The 25,351-nt window shown below is 43.5% G+C and overlaps 1 protein-coding gene across 1 annotated transcript in view; it reads right to left on the bottom strand.

Moving 5' to 3' along the window:
• slc1a7b (solute carrier family 1 member 7b) overlaps positions 1-25,351 on the bottom strand; it is a gene marked incomplete at both ends in the record, with an annotated part of 95,407 nt that overhangs the window by 925 nt on the left and 69,131 nt on the right. The window contains 6 exons of the mRNA XM_080536466.1: positions 430-564; positions 871-1,065; positions 11,170-11,403; positions 11,572-11,671; positions 11,834-12,059; positions 12,191-12,233. Of these exons, the coding sequence (XP_080392592.1) occupies positions 430-564; positions 871-1,065; positions 11,170-11,403; positions 11,572-11,671; positions 11,834-12,059; positions 12,191-12,233 (933 nt within the window). The remainder of the gene's footprint in view (positions 1-429; positions 565-870; positions 1,066-11,169; positions 11,404-11,571; positions 11,672-11,833; positions 12,060-12,190; positions 12,234-25,351) is intronic.

Consider the following 25,351-nt stretch of genomic DNA (forward strand, 5'->3'; position numbering starts at 1 on the left):
AAAGTCTATGGGAAAATCATTCACCCATTCACACACACATTAACACACCAATGGCAGAAGCTACCATGCAAGGCGCCGGCTCGCTCATTGGGAGCAATTTGGGGTTCAGTGTCTTGTGGCCAGTCGGAGTTTGAAACGCCGATCTGCCAACCTTGCAATCATTAGACACCGGCTCTACCTCCTGCACCACAGCCGCCCACGACACAGTATAATCAAAGAGTGTACGACTGAGGAAATCATTACAAAACGTCTAGTTCAGAACAACAGATGGGCTCTTGGTTGAACAAATAGATGGCAATGGATTGAAACATGATTAAACACACAGGTGTGCTGGGTTGTGCAAAAACAAAACCCTTTATATCCCCAGGAGGGAAGTTGAAAAGCCCTGACCAGTGCAACATAAAAGAAGTGGGTCTGCCTGTTACTTACAACGCCCAATCCACAGCAATGATGAGAGTGATGTCATCAGTTGGCAAACCAACTGATGTTAGCACTATCACCATAGTGACCAGTCCGGCCTGTGGAATCCCTGCTGCACCAATACTGGCTGCGGTGGCTGTGATACTGGAGGAGATGGAAGGAATAAACACCATTATTGGGGGAGAGATGGAGCATAGAGAAAATGCACAGATTCATCTTATCCATATAGTCATAGCTACTTACATTGGCTAATGATCAAAATGGTCCACTGGCTGATATGAACACACATAGAAAACAGACATTGAGTCTATTTGAGCTTATCTAACCCATCTACCCTGCTTTGATGGTAACAAATCAGTCAAATCAGTGAATTTTAGACTGCTGTTGGTTAGAAATACATCATGTATTCTCTTCAGTTTAAGTTAATGTTAATCAGTGAATTATGTTTACCTGATGGTGATGATCTGGCCAAAGTCCAGCTCATAGTTATTAACCTGGGCAATAAATATGGCTGCCACAGCCTCATACAAGGCAGTTCCATCCATGTTAATGGTGGCACCAACAGGAAGCACAAAGCGGATGATCCGCCGATCGATATGGTTGTTCTCCAAGAGGCACTTAAAGGTGATAGGCAGCGTGGCAGAGCTGTGGTAGAGGCAGAGGACAACAAAACAATGAAATTGTATTACTGTGTATACTCAAGGCCTGATTCACTAATCACAGCAAAAGAGAGCAAACATTTGCTTCCGTAAGACTGGCAAGCCTGCCAATCTCCATTTATATCTGGAAGGTTATAGAGCGACAGCCTTTGCGACAGCCTCCTGAAACAAAGACTCCTGACAATTAGACAAGGGAGTCTCTCTGTGAGAGTCCACCGAGGAAGGCCTGAGAGGAAGGCCAGGACACTAAGAATACTAAGTATCTTCTCTTCCATTTTGATTGTTCTCTTGTCATATTTGTCTACTTTGAGTGCATAGCATCATCAACTTCCTGTTTGATCATTAACCCTGTACGCCTCTACTGGCTAATATCACAATGTGCTTTCTCCCTATTTCTGTTCTTTTGTCCCTCAGGAGGACACATAGACGCTACATCCCAACCCTTCCAATCTCAATGCTTCCAATCTCATCCCACCTTCTTCAACTGACCACGACTTCATTGCCGCGGGAGGTCTTTGTAACCACCAGTGAGCGGTCCGAAAAGCTGAGGCTATCTCAGCTTATGCCTCGTTCATGTCCCTCAATTTCCTCGCTCTCACAGACCCGGATCTCACCTGAAAATACAGCTACACCAGCAGCCCTCTCTGATGCCTACTCCTTTTCTCATTCCCCTAGACCCTCTGGAGGGGGAGGCACAGGACTCCTCATCAAGTGGTCACAGAATGTCCTTCCCCTGTCACACCTGTCCATATCCTCCTTCCTGTCACACCTGTCAATATCCTCCTTCCAATTCCATGCTGTTTCTGTCTTCTCCCCTGTCAAACTTCACATTGTTGTTATCTATCGCCCCCCAGGTCAGCTCGGTCATTTCTTAGAAGAGATGGATGTCCTTCTCAACTCCTTCCCTGATGGCACTCCGCTCACACTACTGGGTGACTTCAACATCCAATCAGAGAAGCTTCTGTCATGTGGAGTACATGAACTTCTCCTCTCCTTCGACCGTACCCTGTCCCCCTCTCCTCTGACTCATAAGGCAGGCAGTCAGCTCAACCTTGTCTTCACTAGATCCTCCCATACCTCCAACCTTACTGTTACCCCTCTTTCAGTTTCTGATCATCACTTTGTATCCTTCTCCATCCCCCTCAAATCCACCTCTTTCCAGTCAGTCTCTAACCACTTTGTACCCTCTCGTCACAACCTACGTACCCTTTCCCCCACCATCCTCTCTTCCTCTGTTTTATCTTCCCTACCCTCTGTTGAATCCTTCTCCCTTCTAACTACTGATTCAGCATCCTCCACCCTCCTGTCCACTCTCACCTCATCCTTCGACGCCCTCTGTCCACTGGCCTTGAAGCCTGCATAATCCTCTCCATGTGCTCCCTGGCACTCTGAAACCCTACAGAAACCTACAGAAACCCAGGGCTGCTGAGTGGAGATGGAGAAAAACCGGCCTCCCTGATGACCTAAACCTTTATCACTCTCTCCTCTCGAACTACGCCTCCTCTGCATCAGCTACTAAAGCGTCCTACTATCATTCCAAAATACATTAATCTGCCTCTAATCCTAGGAAACTGTTCTCCACATTGTCCACACTCCTCAACCCACCTCCTCCCCTTCCTCCTTCCTCCTTGTCTGCCGATGACTTTGTCACCTACTTCGAAAAACAAGGTTGATGACATTAGCAGCACCTTTTCTCCTCCTCCTACCAACACTGCTAGCTTCCCTTCCAGACCCTCTGCACTACACTTGGGCTTATCATCTCCCCCCCCCCCCTCTCCCCTGATGAGATTCTCACACTGATCACATCTAAGCGGGCCACCAACTGCCCTCTCGATCCCATCCCCTCTTTTTTTTCCTATTCTCCCACCTTCTCTCTCCCGGCAGCGTTCAAGATAGCCAGAGTCAAGCCTCTCCTCAAGAAACCAACCCTTGACCCATCTTCTGTCCACAACTACAAACCGGTATCCTTTCTCTCCTTCCCTTCTAAAACCCTTGAACGTGCTGCATCTAAAAAACTGAATGACTATCTCCGTAGATGGAACACCTGGACCCCCATCAAACCGGCTTCAAGGCTGGGAACTCCACTGAGACTGCTCTCCTTGCTGTCACTTTCCCCCCTCTGACCTACATGTGGCAACACGTGTCTCTGTGTGTCTCACTGACATCTCTACATGGATGTCAGCCCACCATCTCAAGCTCAACCTTAACAAGACTGAGCTACTCTTCATCCCTGGGAAAGCCTGCCCTCTCCAAGACTTATCCATCACAGTGGAGAACTCTATTGTAACCCCCTCCCAGACAGCCAAGAACCTTGTTGATCCTGTGATGATCCTGTGTGGAGAACATCGCAGCGACAGCACTCCAGAGACACCTGCTTCCCCATATACTGTGTCTCCTAAGATCTCTATTACCCCCTTGTACTGTTTCTCCAGTGTCTACTGAAAAAACAAGGCATCTGTTAAATGGCAAAAATGTAAATGTAAATGTATTTACTTATATTCTCCTTCTGTAAAAAAAACTGTACATTACAGCAGTGCAAACTGTAAAGTTGCATTAGTAGTAACTCCTAAAAAACAACCTCCACCTACAGATATATCAATCTGTCTGTATGCAACTTGGTATGTCTCTTGCCGTACTGATTCTCACTGAACTAACATAAGGCATGCATGCACACATGCACGCACATACCATATATTGTACTCTAAATATTTGATAGGCTCATGGCGCAGTGTCAGCGTGTCGCATATACACACTGGACCAGAGGTAACAATGAGCATGCCTCCCACCCTCATTATTGAATATGTGCGTAACCTTGGAAGTGAATTACATATAATGTCTTTGGCTCTCCAACGTCAGCCTCCCCCTCAAGCCCTATTATACTATTAATCAAATTGGTACCTCTATGCGAGACCACATGAAGGCTGTAATTCTTTCATCACAGGGTTTTTGCCTTTTACCTCTGCAGCTCATCCAGAATGCTGCTGCCCGTCAGATGCTCCCCAAATTCTTTCATGTTACCCCCCTCCTTCGCACCCTTCACTGGCTCCCAATAGCAGCTCACATCAGATTCAAGACCCCGGTGCTTGCCTATCAAGCAGTAAAAGGGACAGCCCCTGGTTAACTGCAAGCAATGGTGACCCCCCAAACTTCAGCCCATTCTTGCTCCTCCACCTCTGCTGGCGACTGGCCCCACCACTTCTACGCCAGCGCAGCAGTCACGCTGCCCGGTCACGCTGCCCGGTCACGTCTCTTCACTACACTACACTTCACTCATGTCTCTTCACTACTCCCCATCTTCCGTCAGAGACAGAAGACCCATCTCTTCAGGCTACACGTTAACTGCTCCTCCTGAGACATCTACTACCCCCCAGCACCGTGTCTCCAGAGACACCTGCTTCCCCAGTGTCTCCTAAGATATCTACTACTCCCTTGTACTGTTTCTCCAGTGTCTACTTTAAAAAAAAGGCATCTGCTAAATGCCAAAAATGTAAATGTAAATGTATTTACTTACAGTTAGGTCGATACATATTTGGACACAGACAGAATTGTTGGTATTTTAGCTGTTTATCAAAACATATTCAAGTTACAGTTATATAATGAATATGGGCTTAAAGTGCAGACTCTCAGCTTTAGGGTAAGGATATTCACATCCAAATTGAAGGAAGGGTTTAGGAATTACAGCTCTTTAATATGTAGCTCCCTCTTTTTCAAGGGACCAAAAGTAATTGGACAATTGACTCAAAAGCTGTTTCATGGGCCAGTGTGGGCTGTTCCTTCATTATTTCTTTATCAATTAAGCAGGTAAAATGTCTGAGTTGATTCCAAGTGTGGCATTTGCATTTGGAATCTGTTTCTGTATACGCACAACATGCGGTCAACAGAGCTCTCAATGCAAGTGAAACAGGCCATCCTTAGGCTGCAAAACAACCAAAAAATCCATCAGAGAGATAGCGGGAACATTAATAGTGGCCAAATTAACTGTTTGGTACATTCTGAGAAAAAAAGAAAGCACTGGTGAGCTCGGCACCTGTTGTGTCCTGTTTATACCGCCAGTGGGCGCTAGTACGGAAGTGATGTATGCAGTTACGGAAGTGATGTATGCACTTCCGGATGTGAAGAAGACGAGTTGAATAAACGTGCGAAGTGAAGAGCAACTGCGTGTCTCCCGGTCTCATTCTTTCCTAACTACTTTCGTACTACAGAATACCACATTTTTGGCGACGAGGATGGCTATTTCCGTACCCTTACCTACACCGTTCATGCCTGTGCCAGGCGAACCTGCTATTTCTTTTCCTACTTGGTTGAGAATGTTTGAAAATTACATGCTCGTAATTGATGCTACCGGAGAAAAATGGCCGGAGGAAAGAAAGCGCGCGGTTCTTCTCCATGCACTTGGGACCGAAGGACAAAGACTGTTCTACACTCTAAAGGATACGGGTGTTACCTACACTTCTGCCGTGGATGGACTGAAAAAGTACTTTGTTCCTAAGGTGAATGTGATTGCTGAGCGTCACAAATTTCGACAGAGAGCTCAGGGTCCTGACGAGACGGTTAATCAGTTCCTTGCTTCATTACGCGAGCTAGCTGCAGCTTGTGAATTTGGTGCCATGGAGGAACAAATGATTCGTGATCAACTGATTGAGCGTGTTGCTAATACACGCATACGAGACAGACTTTTGCTTGAATCGGACTTGTCTCTGGACAAAGCTACTTCAATGGCCTTACAAATCGAGGCTGGACTACGGAACTCCAACGTTCTCTCTGGAGCTACAGCTTCGGTGAGAGCCATCGAGAAACAGCCGACGAGGAGGAGGTTCGACAAGGGCAAGAAGAAAGCTCCGACGACGACTGCACCTGCCACGGTCTACAGCCAGCCAGCTACAACTGGGAATCAGCGCGCCTGCTTCCGATGCGGATCCACAGGACACTTAGCTAACAAGCCTACATGCCCGGCGGTTAAGGTGACTTGCAATACATGCGGAAAAGTTGGACATTTTTCCAAGGTGTGTAGATCGGCTCAAAAAGAGGTGCGTGAGGTAGTGGTGAATGACGTTACTGTGCTTTACATGCAGGGGGCCGTCGTGAATGATAAAATTATGTGTACTGTACGAGTTGATGCAAATTATCATTCCCATGATGTTGAGCTGATAGTGGATACAGGCTCATCTGTTTCTATTATTCCAGAGAGTACTTACCAGACACTTTTCCATACATGTGTCCTTGCTGAGCCTACAGTGAATCTGCTTACTTACTCCAGAGAGAAAATTCCTGTTAAAGGTTGCATGCATGCTACAGTTGTTCATAATGGACATTCAGTTACAGGTTCATTGATAGTGGTTGAATCAGGAAATGCATTGCTGGGACTAGATTTATTTGTAGCATTGCAGATGTGCATTGAGGGTAACAAAATTATTACTGTTAGCCCTGCTAGCTCTCCTACTGTGCTCCGAGCACCTACTGTACAGAGTACCACTCCACAGACCGAACCAGAGGTTCTAGTACAGGAGTTAGGGTGTGCAAAAGGTTTTATGCACAAAATACAGGTTAAACCAGATGCTGTGCCAGTACAGCAGAAACTGAGGAGGCTTCCGTTCTCAGTGAGGCAGGCTGTGACCGATGAGCTCGCAGATCTACAGGAAAAAGGCGTTATAGAACGTATAGACGCATCTCCATGGGTTTCCCCTATAGTTGTGACCCAGAGAAAGGGGGGAGGAAAGCCTCGCCTGTGTGTTGACCTCAGAGAACCTAATAAGGCAATCATCAGTGACTGTCATCCCTTACCGCACATGGATGAACTGTTCGCTGAGCTCCGTGGAGCCACAGTCTTTTCTACTATAGACTTAGCCTCTGCTTATCACCAGTTGCCATTGCATCCAGATAGCCGTGATTTAACTGCGTTTATCACGCATGAGGGTCTCTTTCGTTTCTGCCGAGTGCCATTTGGCCTCGCTTCTGCTCCTTCAGCTTTTCAGAAAATGATGTCGACAGTACTGACAGGCCTGCCAGGCGTACAGGCCTACCTGGATGATGTGATTTGCTACGGCATCACACAGCAGGATCACGATGTCAGCCTACGGAGAGTGCTACATGCTCTAAATGAAGTGGGACTTAAACTGAACATGCACAAGTGTAAGTTCAACCAGAAAGCTCTGCGCTTCCTGGGCCACACTGTGTCCAAAGATGGTCTTCATCCTGACCAAGACGGGGTCAGTGCTGTGGCGAACGCGCCTGCCCCGCACGACACATCCTCCCTGCGGTCCTTCCTAGGACTTGCATCGTGGTATAGTAAATTCATACCTGACTTCTCTACTGTGGTGGAACCGCTACGTGCTACACTCAGGGAATCTACTGACACTAAGTTTGAATGGACAGCGGATGCAGAGTCCAGTTTTACTGAGGTTAAGAGACTGATTACTGAGAGTCCTACCTTAGCATTATATGATCCTGAGTTACCTACTTATGTCACTACCGATGCTTCTAACTATGGATTGGGGGCTGTAATGAGACAGATTTACCCAGACAATACAGAGAGAACCATAGCTTTTGCGTCCAGGACACTTTCTCCTGCAGAGAGAAAGTACTCTACCGTCGAGCGTGAGGCGCTGGCATGCGTTTGGGCGGTGGAAAGGTGGAGAACCTACCTGTGGGGACATCGTTTTGTCCTACGCACAGACCACCAAGCGTTGACAACCCTACTCACTTCCAGGGGTACGGGTCGCGCAGGTCTGAGAATAGCGAGATGGTCTGCACGTCTACTATGCTTTACTTATGATGTCACTTACCATCCAGGGAAACGTAATGTGACTGCTGACTGCTTGTCCAGACTCCCTCTGCCTTCGACAGGAGAGGTGGAGGAGGAGCCAGACATGGTGGCTACTGTGTTCACAGGTTCCTCACATGCCATATCTGTGACCGAGTTCACTGCTGCCTGTGAGGCCTGTCCTGAACTGACTCAACTGAGACAGCAGATACAGAAAGGTTGGCCAAAATGCAGTAAGAATGTGACAAAGGAACTTGCTCCATATTTTAGAGTGAGAGATGAACTGGCTGTGGATGAACTACTTGTCATGAGAGGCCCCGACCGTGTGGTGGTTCCTACTACACTACGGTCTAAAGTTGTACATTTAGCTCATGAAGCGCATCAGGGAATAGTGCGTACTAAACAGAGACTACGAGAGCTATATTGGTGGCCGCAAATGGACAGATGTGTCCAGACATTAGTAGGCTCATGTGTACCCTGTCAATACAATGACAAAACAGCCAAAACTGCGCCTGCACCACTTACCCCAGTGGAACTGCCAGGTGGACCATGGGAGAAGGTGGCCATTGACATTGTTGGTCCCTTTGACTGTGCGACATGGGACTGCCGTTATGCTATTACACTCACAGACTATTACAGTAAGTGGCCAGAGGTGGCGTTTGTCTCTACTGTAACTACAGAGGCGGTTATTAGCTTCTTGACTACAGTGTTTAGTCGTGAAGGTAACCCTTCCTTCCTGGTCTCTGACAACGGATGTCAGTTTACCTCCCAGGCTTTTGCAAGCTTTCTGGGAGAGAGAGAGATAAAGCACCTGCGTTCCAGTGTTTATTATCCAAGAGCCAACGGGGCTATTGAGAGATTTAATCGAGTTCTCAAAGAGTGTATTCAGACGGCTGAGAGAATGCACAAGCCATGGAAACATGCAGTAACAGAGTTCTTACTGAACTATCGCGCTACGCCGCATGCTACTACAGGAGCTACTCCCTTTGAGTTGCTGAGGAACAGAAAGATGCGTACAAAACTAAATGTCCTCCCTGTCTCACAACAAATTAAGTCACATGAGAAAGTGCAGGAGACAGTGAGACGCAAGCAACAGGAGAGTAAGGAGTACACAGACAGAATGAGGGGAGCGAAAGTGCCCATGTTCCAAGTGAATGACACCGTACGTGTCCGCAGACCGGAGCATGTGAAAAAGGGATCATCAAGATTCACAGAACCGCTGACAGTAGTTAGTAAAGCAGGACAGAATACATACCTGCTCAGTGATGGTCGAAAATGGAATGCATCCAAGCTTACACGCTTCCCCAAGGATGCTCTGTCTGGCACCAGTGGTGAAAAGGAGATTGAGCTAGAGGAGTTCATGGTGCCCGAGAGAGAGAATGTGTTTAATGAACCAGGTCCAAGAAGGAACCTTAGAGTCAGAAACCCACCTAGGTGGCTGGTAGACTTTGTGCCGTAGAGAACGTACAAAAAGGGTAGGATAGAACACGGTTCTAACTTAGTACAAAAAGGTCCTACAATGCAATGACAAAAGTGAATGTTCATTTCATGTTTCACTGTCATAAACTGTTATTGTTGTTATTCATTCTGCTGATTCATTCATTTTCATTTCCTTAGTTTTCATTTTATTTAAATTGTACTGACACCAGTCTACAGAATATTGCATTCTTTGAGTACTGTAATTCCTTTAAGAAAGGGGGAAATGTTGTGTCCTGTTTATACCGCCAGTGGGCGCTAGTACGGAAGTGATGTATGCAGTTACGGAAGTGATGTATGCACTTCCGGATGTGAAGAAGACGAGTTGAATAAACGTGCGAAGTGAAGAGCAACTGCGTGTCTCCCGGTCTCATTCTTTCCTAACTACTTTCGTACTACAGAATACCACAGCACCACAAAAAGGTCTGAACGTCCATGGAAGACAAGAGTGGTGGATGATCACAGGATCCTTTACATGGTAAAGAAAAAACCCTTCACAACATCCAGCCAAGTGAAGAACAGTCTCCAGGAGGTAGGCATATCATTATCCAAGTGTACCATAAAGGGAAGACTTCACATGAACAAATACAGAGGGTTCACCACAAGGTGCAAGCCATTCATAAGCCTCAAGAATAGAAAGGCCAGATTACACTTTGCCAAAAAACATCTAAAAAAGCCAGCCCTGTTGTGGAAGAGCATTCTTTGGACAGATGCAACTAAGATCAACCTGTACCAGAATGATGGGAAGAAAAAAGTGGCTTAGAACGGCTGATGATCCAACGCATACCACCTCATCTGTAAAACACGATGGAGGCAGTGTGATGACATGAGCATGCCTGGCTTCCAATGGCACTGGGTCACTAGTGTTTATTGATGATGTGACAGAAGACAGAAGCAGACAGATGAATTCTGAAGTGTTTAGGGATATTCTGTCTGCTCAGATTCAGACAAATTCAGCAAAGTTGATTGGATGGCGCTTCACAATACGGATGGACAATGACCCAAAACATGGCAACCCAGGAGTTTTTTAAGGCAAAGAAATAGAATATTCTGCAATGGCCGAGTCAATCACCTGATCTCAACCCAATCAAGCATGCATTTCACTTGAAGACAAAACTAAAGACAGAAAGACCCACGAACAAACAACAACTGAAGACAGCTGCAGTAAAGGCCTGCAATTCCTAAATGTTTCATACAATATTTTTGTTCAACCCCTTGAATTAAAGCTGAAAGTCTGCACTTCAATTACATCTCGATTGTTTCATTTCAAATCCATTGTGGTGGCATACAGAGCCAAAATTATGGAAATTGTGTCACTGTCCAAATATTTAGAGACCTAACTGTATATTCTGCATCTGGAAAAAGACTGTACATTACAGCAGTACAAACTGTAAAGTTGCATTAGTAGTAACTCCTAAACAACAACCTCCACCTACAGATATATCAATCTGTCTGTATGCAACTTGGTATGTCTCTTGCCGTACCCTTCTCACTGAACTAACATAAGGCATGCATGCACACATGCACGCACATACCATATATTGTACTCTAAATATTTGGTAGGCTCTTGGCGCAGTATCAGCATGTCGCATATACACACTGGACCAGAGGTAACAATGAGCATGTCTCCCACTATTGAATAGAAACTATCTCCCATTATTGAATATGTGCGTAACCTTGGAAGTGAATTACATATAATGTCTTTGGCTCTCCAACGTCAGCCTCCCCCTCAAGCCTTATTATACTATTGATAAAACTGGTACCTCTATGCGAGACCACATGGAGGCTGTATTTCTTTCATCACAGGGTTTTTGCAAATGGTAGCTGATGTACAGTAGCAGCACTGAAACTTACCTAGAAGAAGTTGCCAGGGCAATGAGCAGGGCCTGCAGAATGCCCCTGATGTAGACGATGGGACTCTTTTTGGTGATGAAGAAGTACATGGCGGGCAGGATGAAGAGGCCATGCAGTATCAGCCCAAATACCACAGTAATAGCGTAGAACCCCAGCTTCTTCCCCATGGCAGACGGATCGCTCATCTCCAGAATCTTACCGGCCACAAGGAATACAATGCCAAATGGAAAGTACCTAGACGGGACCAGCAGGGTTAGGGGTCAAGCACACAGCAATGCAGGGCGTGTGATGTGGTGATGAGGTGTGATGTATATGGTTATTCATATTTCTGTGATGCAAATCAAAAGTTATGTCTATTCCATATGTCCACATCAACTGGTTACAGTGTATTCAAAACATTACCAGATGACGATGGCAACGATCTTCAGGACAGCCTCATTCAGGCTCTGGCAGAAGTTGACCAAGGCGCTGCCATTAGGACCCATCCTTCCAAGCATAATTCCTGTACATATGTACACCATGTGTGAGACACATGATGCTGTTAAGTTTTTCCAACAGTCTTTCAGGCCTGTTTAACATTTAAATTGGACCAAAAGAACATATTGAGCAAAAGCGTTTTGAAAGAGAGAGAGAGAGAGTACATGGAAATGTGTGTGAGTTTTACCCATAGTGGCTGAGAAGATGACAATGCCAAGGACGTTCATTCCATCGCTGGTTCCCGGCCTTGTTAGTATGAGTACGTCTGGGGGTGGAGTCAGATCCAGGGAGAAGTTCTGGACGTCTGTTCCGTTGTCGTCCTGGATACCATAGATGAGTGCTCTGCGTGTTGTGGACTCTGCTAGGCTCACAGTGGGCTTGGGCTTCGTAATGGAAACACTACTCGTCCGGTACTATTCACAGGGAATGGAGAAGTCAACAATGACATTCAGTGACCAAAAGAAAATTTCGATGCAGAGCAGAAAACAACTTGAACTCATACAGTAAAGGCATACAACAAAGTGTATTATGTGGAGGGGCTCACCTGTTGAAATGTCGCTTGAACCAAATTGGATGGAAACATGTTGCTAGAGGGCAAAGAAAAACAATGGTAAACAAAAATGCATGATTGTGACTATGAACATTGTTCACTATTTATACAACAGGTTAGTGAAAACAAGCATTGTGATTGGCCGAGTGCTGTTAAAAGCCGTAATTGAATACAAATAATGTCATTGTTAAATCACTTGTTATGATATTCCTATGCTGCGGTAGTGGTTCAGAAAACGGTTCAGAAATGCCTTTTTTTTCCAATAATATATTTATTGAGTTTTTTGAAAAATATAAAACAAATCTTGAAAATAAATAATTAGTAATAATTATATATCTGTATATACATACAAGCAGATAACTCACCAGAATTGCCATACACATGTAGGCCTATATATAGTACGTACATTGATGGAGAGGCAATCATATAACTGAGCTCATATATACACATACAAAATAAAAGGGAGAGAAAAGAAATAAATAAAAGTAATAATAAAAACATGAAAACTGATTAAAAAAAAGAAGAAAAAAAAAGAAAAGGGTACATTGCAACAGATACATTAATTATATCCAACTCCTACTCTACTCCTGGTCAATTCACACACCTGTTCAAATGATTTATTACTATATAGATTTATTATTATAGTTTACATTTGTTCACGCCCAGGTTCGTCCATCCAGTGTGATAAGTCCTTGTCCTCCAGATATTTTATGAATGGGCCCCAAATACTTTGGAATCTTTCCTGCCTGTCTTTGAGTGTGTATGACATTTTCTCTAATGGTAGACACAGAGACATCTCCCTAAACCATTACCAATACTTGGTTTACCTGTGCTTTTCCACGTTAGTGCTATTGATCTTTTGGCCTGTAAAAGGCACATGTCCATAAAGATCTGGTCACTGCATTTCATCCTGTGTCCTCTGGGTAAATGCCAAGAATAAACAGCTTAGGCTCAACAGTAATGTTCATTGACAGAATGTCCTGTATTATTATTCCAAATTCTTCCCAGAATTCTTGAATTCTTGGACATTCCCATATACAATGAAAAAATGTACCATTGTCCTCTCTACACCTGTTACACAAGTCTGGAATGTTGGGGTTACATTTATTGAGTTTTTCTGGTGTTATATATACTCTCATTATCCAATTGTACTGTAGAAGCTTTAAACGAGTGTTAGCGGTCTGGGTTTGAGCTCTTTTGCACGCCTTGTTCCATTTTTCCACTGAAATGTCCTCTTGTAGGTCAATCCTCCATGCTTTCAATTTGGGTTCTGAAGATTCTAGTGATCTAGCAATCAACAAATCATATACATCCGAAATAATTCCTTTTCCGAAAGGATTTTTAATTAAAACTTTCTCCAATGAGGATAGAGCGGGTATGGCCAGGGAATGATTTTGATTAGAATAAATAAAGTTCCTGAGCTGTAAGTACTTAAAGAAATGCTTGCGAGGGATAGAATGTTTGTTTACTAGAATTTCTAATGATTCCATATGCTCATCCTTTGAGTCGAAGATGTCATTAATTTGTGTTATTCCTTTGTCAGCCCATAATTTAAAGCCCCCGTCTGCCCTACCTGGCACAAAGTAATTATTGGCCCAAATGGGAAATGCCTTTTTACTCAAAATGTTAAAAAATATATAGTTCTGTACAAAGAAAGAATGGCCCAAGGCCAACTTCTCCAACAGGATTGCATTATTTAATTACTTCATTGTGTTGGAAGACAATGAAAATGTAAAAAGACCCAATGAAAATACATTATGTAACCTAGTGCTTGTATAACTGCTAAATATGTACAGCATTGTTGTATTACTGAGAGATAGTTAAATTCCTTTAACTATTATTCAGAATGTTGCACTTTTTACTTTTTAGTTGAGGTACAGCATCAAACAGTAAGAGAAAACATCAATGCATGATTACTATACAAAACATGTTGCAATAGCACTATTCAGTGCTATCAACTTGCATTCATTGATGTAACGTTTTTTGCTAAAGGGCTTTGGGTAACATTTTAGATAACAGCTTGGAATAAGGGGGTAATAACATGGTAATAACCATGGTAACTGCCAGTAATTACCTGTAGTTGCTATTAACAACACAATTACCTTGTTATTACATGGTAAGTTCAACCATATTTTTGTAATTATTTTGCATGTAAGATGCTTGAACAAAGAAAGTAGTTATTATGAAATAAGGTGGTATCAGAGCTTAAAAATGCTATATTACCTGTTTCCATTTTATTCTAGCCTTGTACCCAGCCATAACCTCACACCTAAGATGAAGGTTACTCAGTTAGTCAGTGGTAATAATACAGGCTTCCTACAGTAGTATCAGTATGCCTGACATTACATATAACATGTAACACAGTAATAAGTGACCTACTTTTTGTAGGCCTATATCAGAACAATTGGGTAGTTTGGTATGACTGTATTACCACTGACTGATGGTCTATCCATGGTACACATGATCTCACTTGTCATATTAAGATGGGATACAAGGGTAGAAATCAATGGAACAGGTAGCATTCTGATACCACTTAATGTCATAGTACCATCTCTGTTAAAGCATCTCAGTCCAACTTAACAACAAGGTCATTGTCTTTCTTGTTACTTGTAACTAAAGGTAGCCTAATTATTGGTTACCATTACCAAACCAATACCATGGTTATTACTTATTCTGTAATGTTAAGTGCTACCGGGATGGGTTTTTCCCATAAAGTCAACCCATTTCAAAGACATCACCCAGACATCTCACAAACACTTCCCACTCTAATAGAAACAGAGGCAGGCAAATGTTCACAGTGCAACTTAACTTCAAGGGAAATGTTTGGATGTGAGGGCACTCTCATGAACACAAATACAAAAGCAAACCAAATGAATAACAGCAAATGAATAACAGCAACATTTTATCAATGATATGTGATGCATTGTATTCAGTGTGGAACATGTCTCCTGGGGGGTATTCCATCAACGTCGCTAAAGGACTATCCAGGCTTATTTTGATAAATCCTGCCAGATTCATAAAATGGATTGTCCTTTAGCGACGGTGATGGAATACCCCCCTGATCTCGGTGACACACACACACACACACACACACACACACAGTGAAGTGATCTTCTAATTACCCAGCTGAAGATGAGCACTCAGGAACCTCACTTTATGTCAATGCTACTAGTAGGGGGGATTATGTGAAAAAGCGTTATGCAGCGGATAGAAGCATTACATTTGATACACATGTCCCTTGGGTGATCCTAAGACATCCTAGAAGGGGTGCCCAAAACAACAATTATTAAACAGGTAGTGAGTTATTGACAATATTCTAAATGGTTGCCTAAACTGTTGGCAGTTGACTCAAAAGACAACTAAAGAATCTCATAAAAGCATATCATTGGGCCCAAATGTCCCTTGGGTGATCCTAAGACATCCCATGAGACATCCTCATGTCGGGAATTGTGAAACGTTGCAATTGAGCCAAACAAGTCTTGTTGTGAATCTCATTTTTTTTTTTTTACGGTTTTTGGCATAGGACGAAAATGGAAGCGATGAAGAACCCACTCCATATCATAACCAACTGTTTTAGATTCACTAAATACCTACAGTTAGTTAGCAAACTTGGGGGGGGTAGTATTCTTATTTATTTATTTATTTTTGAGTGGGAGTGTCGCTTTTGGTACTCCGACATCCCACACCCTCATAAATAGCCATGTGCGTGCGTGTGTCTGTTTGTTGACAAGCAGGGCTGCCAAGTTTCACCAAAAGTTTGGAGTGAGATTTTGTGGCGGTGGAGCGACCCAAAACTGTGCAAGTTTTGGCAGCGGCGGCCCCTCTCTCCCACCCAATTATTTGTGCTAGTTTCCTGCAATTTTACATGTTGTTCATAATAAACCAGCACAAGAAATGAAAATAATAAATAATAACATTTTATAAAACAAGAAAAAAATTCAGACAATATATCATATTTATGAAATCTTAATAAACAAATACAGTAGCCTACAGACTCTAAAAGAAAAATTGGCCCCATCAACAGGACTCAGCCCCGTGGTCATCATCTTATATACAGTGCATTGCTCATAGATGGCTATCATGTTATACAGTACATACCAGGGTTTTTCCTGGGTCAGAATGAGGGCTTGGTGGGTGATTTTTTTGGAGGGACCCCCACTTGTTGTATTTGTATTGTAAATTGTAATTATTAATAATTATTATTATTATTAATGTACCTGGTTATGTTACAGTAGAGAAACAAAAAACAGTTACCAAAACTGAGTATTTACTAGCTAAGATTGGCAAAAGATTGGCGTGGTGCAACCGAAATTAGTAAACAACTAGTTTGAAACTAACTAGTAACAACTAGGGGTTTAGTAACTACTAAATGCCTGCATTTAGTAATGACTTACGCCATATTGGTGCAACCCAGTCCAGTAGGCTACCAGATACGATGTTGTAATGTATGCACATATTTTGCTACCACGGTTGCCAGATGGAATTGACAATGTCCAGCCCAACCGGTCTAAAAGCTGCCGAATCCACCCGTCCAGTGTGACCAAAAGTAGCCCAATCTGGCAACCCTGCTTGCTACGTTCTTGCAGCTCGCGTGAACACAGGTTCTTCCATCAGCGCTCGCCTGCCGCTTTGATTGCAGACTCAAGTTAACGCGCGTGCAGAAAGATGCCACGAAACTCATGTCCGGTAGCTTTCTTTCAAGGAATTTCAAAAATAAAAGTCCCGTAAAAAATGAAATGTTATTTCTCGCCGTGAGAAATAGAGATGCGGCGTGAGAGCGTGAGAACTGGTTGAAATGCGTGAGTCTCACGGTGATTGCGTGAGACTTGGCAGCCCTGACTGCTGCCATCAAGGACTATCCACAGAAAAAGTTTTGTCGATCAACATACTATTCAAGGGACTATGACAGCTTTGTTAGAAGATTGTTTGTGTGTTTTTTTTGTTAGCTGACTTAGCGGTTTTGTTTGTTGTGTGTGTGTGTATGTGTGTGTGTCCGTGTTTACTATGCTAGCCAAACAAATGTTAGCTTCCTAGCTAGCTAGCTTTGTTAGAGATATAATAGATTATAGAAAAGGTAAATGCTTTTGTAATGAATGAATGAATGGTCTTTATTGGGAGTCGTCAACATGAACAGTCGCATTTCTCAACGCATTTCTCAACGCTCCTGCTGCTGCCTCAACAACAATGCAACGGCGAGGATTATTCCACACTTTCTTCTATTCCTTCTGTGGATTACGGATTTATACATTAAATCACCACAGAACTTACATCTTATGGAGAAGGAGACAAACTTTATTGGAAAAGATGAAACCCATAGCGACTTTTATCTCCACGCCGCTAAGAAGTATTTAAACTTCGGAGCGGCAACTATTCACACGACGCTGACTGCTAACCTGACGCGGAAGAACAAGCCCCCGACAGGTAGAATGGACCGAAGGACCATGATCTTTCTCTATCTACTTCTCTCGGGAGACATTCAACTGAATCCCGGTCCAGTTACAACCAGGCAAGCTACACGTTTGGCCAGAGAACAGCTGTGCTTTTCCCAGGCAACTGTTGCTAGCGACGCCATTGTCGTCACACCGGCACCGGCAGCGGACTTCCTGGATACAAACGAGGCTAACAAAACAGAGGGGAGCTATGCTAACAACATTAGCCCCCCACCTATCCAGTGAACACAGAGGAGTCACCACCACCACCGCCGCCTCAGACGAGACCGAGTACCCCCAGCCCCCTCACACAACCCCCATTGATGTCCCATCTCCAACCACCGAGACCTGGGGAGACTACGGCTACTTCCCGGCCTTCAATGCAGTTTTCATGGCTCGTTTCACCGAGTCCTGGAGGCAGCTCACGGCCGGTAGAAACACCATCAACGACGTCCCCCTCCCCCACCCGACGACGACCCCCCCTCCCCCCTCCCTTCCCCACCCGGCGACGACCCCCCCTCCCCCCTCCCTCCCCCACCCGGCGACGACCCCCCCTCCCCCACCACCCGGAGACTCTCTACCGAAACCGTGGAACAATGGGCAACCCCCCCCATCCCCCAATCCTCAACTTGACGATGACCTGAATGGAGACTATTTCCAAGTCAAGGACATAAACACTCTTTTTGGACACAGCAGTAAGGGCCTGCATATTGTTCACCTTAATGTGAACAGTCTTGTGCCTAAACTGGACCAAATCAGAGAAATGTTCCATGACAGCAACGTTCACATTTTGAGCTTCTCTGAGACCAAGTTTGATGAATCAATCAAAGACCCAGAGATTGAAATAGTAAACTACTCAGTCATCAGAAACGACAGGAACAGGTATGGGGGTGGTGTCTGCATGTACATTCACAACGATATTATCTTTAACACCCGGTATGACCTGAATCATGACGAATTAGAATCTGTTTGGGTTGAAATTATCTTTAACAAAGCAAAACCGGTGCTGGTTGGTACTATCTACAGACCTCCCGATCAGAATGATTTCTATGATATTCTTGAGGGGTGCTTGGATGACGTTGACTGTGTGGAAAAGATTCTTATTGGGGATTGGAACACGGACATGCTCAGAAATGAAGCATCCGTCTTCAAATCCTTCACTAGGTTTTCTGAATTACACGGTCTCCGCCAACAAATTACCAAACCCACTAGGGTGTGTATTTCTACTCAAACCACCATAGATCTCATTCTAACATCGGATGAGTCCAAAATCTCCAAGAGTGGGGTTATTGTATGTGGGCTAAGTGATCATTACATGATATTTTGCACTCGTAAAAAGCACAAACCCAAGGCTGGCGGTCATAAAACTGTAACCACTAGATCCCTTAAATCCTATTCTAGTGAGGCCTTAAACCATAAACTGGAGAATCAAGACTGGTTAGATGAACTAAAAAGCACACAGGTTGAGGAGGCATGGCTAGGTTTCAAAACTAAATTCCTAAATATTATTGACAGTATAGCCCCCATGAGAACCACCAGGGTTAAAGCCCGATCGGAACCATGGATGAATTCGGACATTCTAAATGCTATGAAAGTCAGAGACCTAAAATGCTCTGAAGTTCAAAAATGCAAATCAAAATTAGTGAAACACTTAAACGAAGATCTCAAAACCCACTTTGAGAAAATTAAAAAACAATGCAACAAACTATGCAATCAGGTAATTACCATGACCAAATCTGCTAAGAAAAAATACCTCGATAACAAAATCGAAGAAAACTTAAACAAACCACGTGACCTTTGGAAGCTACTTAATAGCCAACTAGGTTGCAGTCAAAAACTCAAAACCAGGTCTACAAACATCAGCATAAAATCTGGAGATTCTCTCTTTACAGACAAGCTGGATGTGGCTAACTGCTTAAACACTTTCTTTACAACCATAGCCACTAAATTAGTTAACAATCTACCACCCCACTCAGGGCGTTATGGTGTAGAGCACATCCGTGCGTTCTACAATAAACTGGGTGTACGCAAAGATGATTTTAAACTCTCCATGGTGTCAAACGATGAGGTGTTTAAAAAACTGGGCGCTCTACACTCAGTAAAGGCCACGGGCCATGACAATATTCCAGCCAGATTTCTAAAAGACTCAGCTGCCTCCATTACCCCAATCATCACCCACATAATAAACCTCTCCATCAAACAGGGACACGTCCCCCTTGACTTTAAAATAGCAAGGGTAACCCCACTGTATAAAAAAGGAAGCAAATTAGACCCAGGCAACTACCGACCTGTTTCTATTCTTAATTCCATCTCGAAACTTATGGAAAAAATAGTTTATGAACAGGTTGATAGGTACCTTCCGAAAAAAATCTGATGTATGAATTTCAATCAGGATTCAGAACATCCCATTCCACTGACACATGCCTTCTCTATTGGAACGACCACATCAACCTTGAGGTGGACTCGGGCAAGTACTGCGGCATGGTCATGCTGGACCTCCAGAAGGCCTTCGACACAGTAAATCACCACATATTGTTAGATAAACTGAAAGCAATTGGGTTCGATAGAACATCGGTGAGCTGGATGCAATCCTACTTAGAGGGGAGGGAACAGGTGGTTAGTGTGAACGGAACACTGTCCCCCCCCCTCCCAGTGACCTGCAGCGTTCCACAAGGAAGCATATTGGGACCTTTACTGTTCCTAATATATGTGAATGACATGTCATCAGCATGTGATTGCAATTTGTTCCTGTTCGCGGATGACTCGGCTCTGCTGGTCTCTGACAGGGACATATTGCAGGTGGAAAAAGCGCTAAGCACTGAACTGAGTAGAATCTGCATCTGGCTAGCTGACAATAAACTATCAATACACCTAGGTAAAACTGAAACCATCCTATACGGATCCCCATCTAAACTCAGAAAGGCTGTAAATTACAATATAAAAGTGGGTAACATTACTATCACAAGAAAAGAGGATATTACATACCTGGGCTCCATATTAGAGGCAAATCTTTCCGGAGATAAAATGGCAGCAAAAGTAATCAAAAAAGTTAACCATAGAACTAGATTCTTGTACAGGATATCCTCACTTGTCAGTAAAAACACACTGAGGACCCTATCAGGAGCTCTCATTCAATGTCACTTCGACTATGCCGTAACATCATGGTACTATAGAACCACAAAGGCCCTAAAAACAAGACTCCAGACAGCCCAAAATAAACTGGTTAGGCTCCTGCTAGGCCTCAACCCTAGGACACATCTAACCGCTGCTCATTTTTTGAGCCTTGATTGGCTACGAGTAGTTGACAGAGTGCAGCAGCTTGCACTGGGCCTGGTCTTCAAGATACGCTACACCACAAAGACACCCAAGTACCTGTCAACATACTTCCAAAAAGTGAACAACGTCCACACATACAATACCAGAGGAAGCTCCACGAACCACGTTCAACCGCGTTGCACCACAAACAAGGGGTTAAACTCGTTTGCAAACTATGCAGTAAAAATGTGGAACGCCCTTCCTATAATCTTAAAGGAGTGCAAAACACTGCCCACCTTCAAAACCACTCTCAAAAAACATTTACAGGAGGCTGCAATCCGTAACTGGACCCTCTAAATCAAAAATCTAATTAAAAGACTACACCCCCACCTGGACTACCCTCTATATATTCTTGTTGTTTTGTTGTTATGTCTCCCACCCCCCCCCCCCCCACCTGAAATACCCTCTGCACATACTAGTTGTTTTGTCCCACCCCCCTACCAGGTCTACACTCTGAGCAAACGCAATGTTATTATGTCGCCCCCTCCCCCCTCCCCCCCGCCTAAATCTACTGGTGTTTTTGTACCCCCCCCCCCCCCCCCACCATGACCACACACTGTACATACTTGTTGTTTTGTCCCCCCGCCCGAACTACCCATTGTACATATTATATGTCTGTCCCCCTGCCCGAACTACCCACTGTACATACTTTGTGTTTTGTCCCCCGCCCCCACCTGTGGTGTATGTCCCCACCTGTCCTACCCGCTGTACATACCTTATGTTTTGTTGTATTGTTCTTCCCATGTTGGATGTATGTTTATCTTGTAGATAGTACTAGTTATTTGTCTGTATTATCTTGTAGATAGTACTAGTTTTTTGTCTGTCTTACATGTAACGATGAATTGAGTATCAAGGACCCCAATTGAAATAAGCCAGTGGCTTTCTTGGGTTTTTATCCTGTTAGTTGACCTTGTATGTAATATGTACCTTCATGTACCTACTTCTGCAAATCTTCTAATAAAGTTTTCAATCAATCAAAACAGTACAGGTACCAAACAACGAAATTTAGGAGGGGTGGCTCCTCCTAATGAACGGTAATGTGTGGAATCAAAAATAATGATTCATTCATTGATTTGTAGACTTGCTGTAGAATAATACTGTGGATTGAAATTATTTCACTAGCCTACTTCTTACCGTACAGGATGACTTCAACAAGTAGGCTACAGTATCGTTCATGAGACTATGGAAAACTGACCTGAAATTTGTGTTACAGAATGACGAAGGTGAGAGGTTCTGAGAGATGAGACCTTGATGCGAGTCACCAGCACTTCAGGTATTTGTCATTGTCATTGTATTAGCAATTCTATTTGATCAATATAGTAGTATTTTGTAAAAAAAAATGTCTTCTTTTTTACAGCTTTGATGCCCAGATGGGATGGGAAGGAACTACTAGTCCCACTAGATGCTTTATGGACTATAATGATAAATGCATACACACGGACACAACATTATTATTTTTTACCATTCTATTATTGTATTGCTCAATTGTATCTTGCCTAATTGTTTCCATTGCAACGAATTTTACTCTCTTGTACTTGTAATGGGATGTAATAAACTTTTGGCACACATGGCAATACACAACTCATGAATCTTGAACTTATGATTATTATTATTATTCAGCAATTTAAACATGTCAGCCCTGCATGTCAGCTGACAACCCCACTGACAGATGACAGGTAGATAATGACAGGTAGTGTAATTGGGGAGTGGTTGTCTTGAGGGAGTGGTTGGGGTGGAGTTAACCAGCTATTGTTCCCACCCATTACCTCTGTGAAAAAAAGGCTGTGAATACTTTGAGGCTGGATTTCTTGGCTTGCTGATTTGGGGGGTATCAACATTCTAATGCATGACTTCTTCAATTTATTTCAGATTTCAATGTATGACACATCATTTGAAAGCTTACAATCTACCCTTTCATAATCTGGAAAAAAACTGGAAAATGACGTTGCCAGACTTTTTCATCAAACCCTGTCACATGTCCTAGAAGGGGTGCCCCCAAAAACTATCGGATTGGCCATCCCGTGTGCCTCCCCCATTTCATTGGCTCCTAGTGATGTCAATCATTGTGTGCTTTGACGCGCAAATTCAAGTTAGTATATGCAGCTACTGCAGATGTTGTTGAAGAAGACAGTGTTTTCCGGTTTTTTTCATGTTACAAAAGTGTTGAAGTGCCCACTCGATATAACAAACAACAATAGTTTTAGGATCACTAAATACTTATAATTTACGAATTGGATTAACTATCGTCTACCATAGGCTACTGGGTAAGTGATTACATGGCTTTGATTACATTGGCTTGTAAACAAACTTTCGATTCATGTTCATGTTTTTATTTGCAGTTAGATGTTCACAGCGAAGTTGTTTTCAGCACTAGGCCATATTCCACTAACGGTGGCTTAATATAGCTGCGCTATAATTAAATGCGGCGCTCAGGGACCTCGAGATTGGTATTCAAGCCTCAGGTGATTCCTCGAATGAGGATCAGCCTTGTGTCATCAGTGTTCACAGAAGACAGGCTTACAAATCTTCGATATGGGCGCGTGCACGCAGACATACGCAGCCCAGAAGAGTCGATCTGTCGAAATGAAGATACTCCACTCTGCAGGGGTACTACATTTGCGCAGCATTCCGAATTATTGATTTTTATGAAGACGGAAAAATAAGATGTAAAATAGTGCAATACTGCCGCAATTAACAAGGCGAGGGAAATGGTTTGGCAAGAAATTGCTGACCGATTAAATGCGTAGGTCATACTAGCCCCAGTTATTGTTATATGTTCATATTTTAATAAATGAATATTTACTACTGTGGTGATATCAGCAGCAGGCTACAAACCGTCATATCGCCACAATGGCCTAGTGGTATCGACCGCTGCCATAGGATTTATTCGTCATTTTATATCGGTGGTTCAAATCCCTCTTCAGGCGCACTTTTTACTGCATTTCGTTGTCTGAATCTAATCTAAAATCTCATCTAAAAAAGTATGTAGGCTATAAAATTATGGTGCAGGCTAATTTACAAGAACTGACACGATTACAATGGTGTTTGAAACCTTTGCATGAAATCTTCGGTTAAATGTAAAAAAAAAAAAAAAATGATTGACTTAGTCAAGTCTCGAACTCACAACCTTTGGAACTCCAGTCCGCAGCCTTAACCACTACGCTAGCCAGACCGCTGTGAAGACGGCAATGCAAGTTGAGACAATTACTTTTTTTTTTTTACACGATCTATCTATCACACTTTCAAAATATCAAGTTATCTATCACACAATCAAACTATCTATCGATCGATCACACTTTCAAAATATCAAATTATCTATCTATCACACAATCAAACTATCTATCGATCGATCACACTTTCAAAATATCAAATTATCTATCTATCACACAGTCAAACTATCTAATCAAACTATCTAATCTATCTATCTCGTGTGAAGTGGGAACTAATATTTCCTAAAAGACACATGAGGAACTTTCGTTCAGGGTTTAGTTTCCGCCTGTGAGCCTTTTTTGACGCACGGATGACTATAGCCTGTGTTTTAGCCTGGTCGGGACCAGGCTAATTATATCTGACTCAGAAGGAGCTCAACCAAGCAGCGAATTATTTGAGCCACATTGATGGCACCGAACGCAAGCTAACATTTCCGAGGCTTAGAACTTTATCGAGGCTTCGAACTTTATCGAGCTTTGTGGAATATGGCCCTAGTCTGCTAGCAGCTGTTCTCTTTCATAGTATTAGTTTCGTATCTCACTATGGGAACGCCCCCTGTGTGACCTCATCAGAAACTGAATTACACTGCGCCAGCCCATTGGCTGGCCCAGGCGACGCTTGTGTCACGAGGGACGGGACCCTCCGCCTATATAAGGCGTACACACGTCGTCTGTCGTCATTCAAAAACCTCTTCTCGCTTCTCACTGGAGCTGACAACAACTGTGCAGGTGGCTAGAGCTAAACAGTCCACAGATACGAGCGACCAAACTCGTGCCGACGGGCGCTCTGCTGCTAAACTGCACTTTGTTGACGTTCACAGGAGTAGAAATACTTCTGTTGAAGAGTAGGAATACTCTGACTCGGGGTAGCGATACCCTGTGTTACGATTTGAGTAGCAATACTCGCCTTGCTCGGAACGAAAAAAGTAGCGATACTCCTCGTTCTGAACGACGCGAGTAGCAATACTCCCTGTTCTGCGAGTAGGAATACTCCGAACGGTTACGGGTAGCAATACCCAGTGTGAGAGACAAAAAGTAGAAATAATTTTATCTCTATAACCAGGGGTGCACATAACTGGTGCGCCAGTGCGCATGCGTCGCCAAAATGCATGCTGCGCGGCAAATCAGCCGCATGAAGGCGCTCTTGCGCACCAACAGCTCTTTTTTTTTTTTTTTGGGTGGAAAAGTTGATTTCAGTGTTT

This window comes from Nansenia antarctica, assembly GCF_963989245.1.
Source record: "Nansenia antarctica genome assembly, chromosome: 7".
Lineage (NCBI taxonomy): Eukaryota > Metazoa > Chordata > Actinopteri > Argentiniformes > Microstomatidae > Nansenia > Nansenia antarctica.